General features: G+C 45.8%; 1 protein-coding gene across 1 annotated transcript in view; it reads left to right on the forward strand.

Annotated features, from left to right (window-relative positions):
- Positions 1-2226: 2226 nt before the first annotated feature.
- LOC107120165 (cytochrome P450 2C5-like) overlaps positions 2227-4962 on the forward strand; it is a gene marked incomplete at its 3' end in the record, with an annotated part of 43656 nt that continues 40920 nt past the window's right edge. Inside the window, exon 1 of the mRNA XM_015422812.1 lies at positions 2227-2470. Coding sequence (XP_015278298.1) covers positions 2318-2470 — 153 coding nt within the window. The remainder of the gene's footprint in view (positions 2471-4962) is intronic.

Here is a 4962-nt window from a genome sequence, read left to right on the forward strand (position 1 = left end):
GCTGGTATGACAATTTTATGTAGGCAAGAGTGTATCGACAGACAATTTGTTTTATAATCTGAAGCTATGTATTCCTTAAAGATTTGTTAGATGGTTGAAGCTCACAGTACACAAGAATAGAAAACTATGCTATTTAGGCATAAGCATAAGATTGGTAAAAAAAAAATTATGTACCCCCCATTTATGTGTGTATGTTTGTATGTGATTTTGTGTTAAAAATCTTAATAAAATTTGGGACAGGTTTTTTTTTTAAAAAAGGAAGCTGTTGAGAACAAGATCTGCAATGCAATCCTAAACAGAATTTCCTATTGTCCTCAGTAGACTTCAACGGGTATTATTTAGAGATGCTGTGAGCTTTGCCTCACATAATATTGCCAGATGAACTTACCATATTTGATGGGGGTGATTATAGGGAGCTGATCATAGAGTTAGTTCTTTGGCACAGCAAGGACCACAAACTCCTTATGAACTAGCTGTTGTAGATTTTCTGGGCTGTATGGCTGTGGTCTTGGCATTGTAGGACCTGACGTTTCGCCAGTAGCTGTGACTGGCATCCTCAGAGGTGTAACACAGAAAGGTGGAGTACTCTCTGGGTCAAGGTGAGAAGAAAAATGGTAGGGAGGTAATTTATATCTACTCAGGAAGGTGGAGTAGGGCTGAGTTATAATCTTGTAGGAGTTCCCCAGGCTGTGAACATGCTAATGGAGGAGCTTTCCTGAGGAGGTTCTTTTGTACATGGATTGTTTCCTGAGGAGGTTTTTTTGTATGTGAATTGGCTGTTGAAATTCTAATCTTATCCGTAGTGCTATTGTCAGATGTAGAGCCTTTCAGGACAGGAAACCTTGCCCTATTTATTTTTAAACTCTCTTCTTTCCTGTTGAAATTGTGTTATAAACTGTATAAACTGCCTGGCAGCTGTGTGGTAGCTTTTTAGAAGAAGAAGAAGAAGAAGAAGAAGAAGAAGAAGAAGAAGAAGAAGAAGAGGAGGAGGAGGAGGAGGAGGAGATTGGATTTATACCCCGCCGTTCACTACCCAAAGGTGTCTCAGAGCGGTTTACAAGCTCCTTTCCCTTCCCCTCCCCACAACAGACACCCTGTGAGGTAGGTGGGGCTGAGAGAACCCCGCCCTTCACTACCCAAAGGAGTGGGGAATCAAACCCGGTTCTCCCATGCACTTAACCACTACACCAAACCCACTCTTCCACTTGCACCTGCTGGATGACTTTGGGCAAGCGATAGTTCCAATATGAGCTGTCCTTGAAAAAGAGCAGTTTCTGTCAGAGCTCTCTCAGCCCCAACGACCTCTCAGGATGTCAGTTGTTGGGAGGGGAAGGGAAAGGAGTTTGTAAGCCGCTCTGAGACTCCTTTGGGTAGTGAAGGGCGGGGTATAAATCCAATCTCTTCTTCTTCTTCTTCTTAACTAAGTATCAATGCGGTGCAGCAATGGATTTTTCCAACGGGCAGCAACTGCATTTCTTGCTGTAGAAAGTAAAATAGAGATTAGCTCATTACGCTCTTCATTTCCTACTGGGGGGTTTCGGTATTCCAATAAAAAAAAAACTTAAGAAAGGAAATTTAACTTTACACCTGTAATTAATGTCTTGGTGAACCTGTTTCCAAAAAGATGCAATGATTGGGCAAGACCACCATATGTGGAGGAAGTCACCCACCTGACCACATTCCCTGGTGCAACAAGGGGAATTTATCGAATTCATTCTGTGGAGTCGAGTCGGCAGTAAGTACCAGCACCTTAAAGAAAAAGTGTCTTAAATAAAAAATGTCTTAAATTCTCCAAGTTGGAAAAAAATGCACGTAAGTTCATGGAAGCAAGGATATCCCTATGGAATTTCCATAGATACATGACAGCGTGGAGAAGGAAGAAAAGTGGGAAACTCAGCAGAACTAAAGAGATAGGTTCTGTGAAGTGCTATTCCACGCATATTCGTCATTAGATGGGAAGAAATTTCCAGAAGATATGCCACACCAAATTGGCTCTACGCTAGCCAAGGGCTGGGTTATACTGGCCTGTGATATTAAACTCTCTTCCTCTCAATTATTTGACTAACACATATTGGAATGAGCCACCTTGATTATGACCTGTGATACGATGCCTAGAGAACCACATTCCTATACCGCTCGGTGATGGTGTCACTTGTTTATGTGCCTTTAATAAGCATGGTATATAAAAGGGTGTAAATGAAAGGACCAAGGCCAGAATTAGTCTTGATGAGGAAAGCCGACACCGTTGGAGGAAGAGTGTTCAACGCACCCAGGTGCACCAGGCAGAGACAAAGACGGGGAAAGACAAGGACGATCAATGTTGATTTCGATAACGGTATTCCTTCTGATTGTGCGGATTTGGAAATGGCTCCGGTCACGGAAGTCCTATCCCCCCGGACCTCTTCGGCTACCTATTGTGGGAGGCATGTGGCGGTTTGGGGTCATGCTGTCTAAAGATACTTTCCTTAAGGTATGTCTCCCTGAACAAGATTTGTTATTGTTTTCTTCCTATGGGGAAAATAGGTTGCTTCCAATGCTTCCTCTGAGGCGTGCAGTCTCGTGAGCCAAAATTCTACTTTGTGAGCTACTGGCATTAAAATTGTGAGCAGGAGACTTGGCTACTGCATAAATTAGTTTGCTCTGGAGCCCTCCTTCCTGAGCTAAGACAAAAAAAGTGTGATCTGGAGGCTAAAAAACTGAGCTAGCTCATGCTAACTCAGCTTAGAGGGAACACTGGTTGCTTCCTTTTCTTATTTCATTTTTTTTTTTAAAAAAAATTGGTGAATATTTTGTGTGTGTGTTTGTGTGTGTGTCTGTGCTTGGAAGCCTGGAAGTCGTGGTAACTTCTGGTGACCTCTAGTGGGGCTAGGACATTTCAGAGAGGTGGCTTGATAACCTGCCTCTGTGTCCCAGTCCTGGTATCCCTTGGAGGTCACTCTTCGAAGTACTTGTCAGGGTTGGCCCTGCTTAGCTTCTGAGATCTGACAAGATTTTGCTTGCCTCTGCTATCCATGTTAGGGCAATTTTCTTATTCCTTTGTTTTTTGTTAAAAAAAACAGAAAAAAGAGGAGGAAGAAGAAGAGATTGGATTTATACCCCGCCCTTCACTACCCAAAGGTGTCTCAGAGCGGCTTACAAACTCCTTTCCCTTCCCCTCCCCACAACAGACACCCTGTGAGGTAGGTGGGGCTGAGAGAGCTCTTGACAGAAACTGCTCTTTTTCAAGAACAGCTGTGCCAGAGTTATGGCTTGCCCAAGGTCGCACCAGCAGCTGCATGTGGAGGAATGGGGAATCAAACCTGGTCCTCCCAGATTAGAGTCCGCGCTCCTAACCACTACACCAAACTGGCTTTCAATGAGCATCCCGATGTTTCAGTGGAATGGAGAGGTTTGAAGCCATAGATCTGATAAGGTGATATCGGAAGCAACAAAGATGGAGTGAAACATACATTTGGCTGATCCAGTGACATTAGCCCCAGTGTGCTGGTTTTTGGGAATGGCCCTGAAGCATTGCTGTTTCCACCAGAGTCTGAGTCATCTGAATCTGTGCTCAAGCTAGGGACTAAATCCTACAGAAGACATCAAAGCAGCAGATGTGGAGGTTACTGTAAGACAGGGGTCATTTCCTGTGGGAGCGCACAGGAGCAGAGCTCCGGCAGTAAAGAGACCAGGGGGCGGGCACATGCAACAAGCCCCACCCCCTGCTCCCAGCAGCCCTCAGTCAGAGTAAGTTGCAAAGTTCCCCCTGGTCCCCTGGTCCAAAACAGTCCAGTGGCACCTTTAAGACCAAGTTTTTTTCACGCGTTTTCTGGCCCGTGTGGCCGGGGCCATAGATACGTTTGTGTGTGTGAATGAAACATATATGAATGAAACAGAATATAACAGTGATGGCAGATCGACACGTAAGTTTCTTATAAAGGTTTCCAGATATCTAAAAATGTCCATACACAATTCTCGTCTGTATGCCATATGTTCAAATACTGATAAAGTCTTAAGGGCCTCAATCCATTGATTTACAGGAGGCGAGCATTTCTCTCTCCAGTGCTGTAATACAAGTCTTTAAGAAAATAGGTTCCGTACTTGATATTCTTAATATAGTCAACTATGCGGTGATCTGCAGGTTCAGAGTTCGGGATCATTCTAGTGTTTTTCAAAGGGATTAGCCATCCCGATTCTTTTATCTCAAGGAGATGTTGACACATGCTCCAAAGGATTAGTTTCTTCCTCATTAGTTTCTATATCGTCAGCCCATAAATGCCCAAATCAAAGGAAAGAAAGACACCCACGGGACACCTACTGCAGGGAAGGGGTGATAAGTTGTTGGACTTTACCAAATGACCACTCAAAGAACATCAACTGTAGATAGGCAACCTGTTCTTCTCACAGTCTCTACATAGTCCAGCACAGGGGTAACTGGCAACTAATTGATTTGTTAATTACATAACTAATGGGGGCTGCTCTAGGAAAACAGGCTGTGAAGACCTACTATTCCAAAAGCAGAGGAGCGTAGTCAGGGGTCGTTTCGTAGAAAAAGAGCTAGGGGAACTCATTAGCATAACTCATTAGCATATGCCACACCCCCTGACATCACCGGAAGTCTGTTGCTCTCCAGCAGCAGACTTCCCTGTCATGAGGGGCCCGGCGGTGGACCTGCAAGGCCGGCGGGAGTGCAAGGAAGCCCCGCGAAGGCCCTCCCTGGCCCCAGGCAGGCAGGGGTGGGGAGAGGCAGGGAGGAAGCAACTTACCCTCCCTCTTCTCCTGCCTCCTCCTGGCTGAATGAGGGCCGGAAGCGGGGCGACCGGAAACATGAGGGGCCCGGCGGTGGACCTGCAAGGCCGGCGGGAGTGCAAGGAAGCCCCGCGAAGGCCCTCCCTGGCCCCAGGCAGGCAGGGGTGGGGAGAGGCAGGGAGGAAGCAACTTACCCTCCCTCTTCTCCTGCCTCCTCCTGGCTGAATGAGGGCC

Source organism: Gekko japonicus, unplaced genomic scaffold (assembly GCF_001447785.1).
Source record: "Gekko japonicus isolate JY-2015 unplaced genomic scaffold, Gekko_japonicus_V1.1 scaffold4055, whole genome shotgun sequence".
In the NCBI taxonomy this organism is placed as follows: domain Eukaryota; kingdom Metazoa; phylum Chordata; class Lepidosauria; order Squamata; family Gekkonidae; genus Gekko; species Gekko japonicus.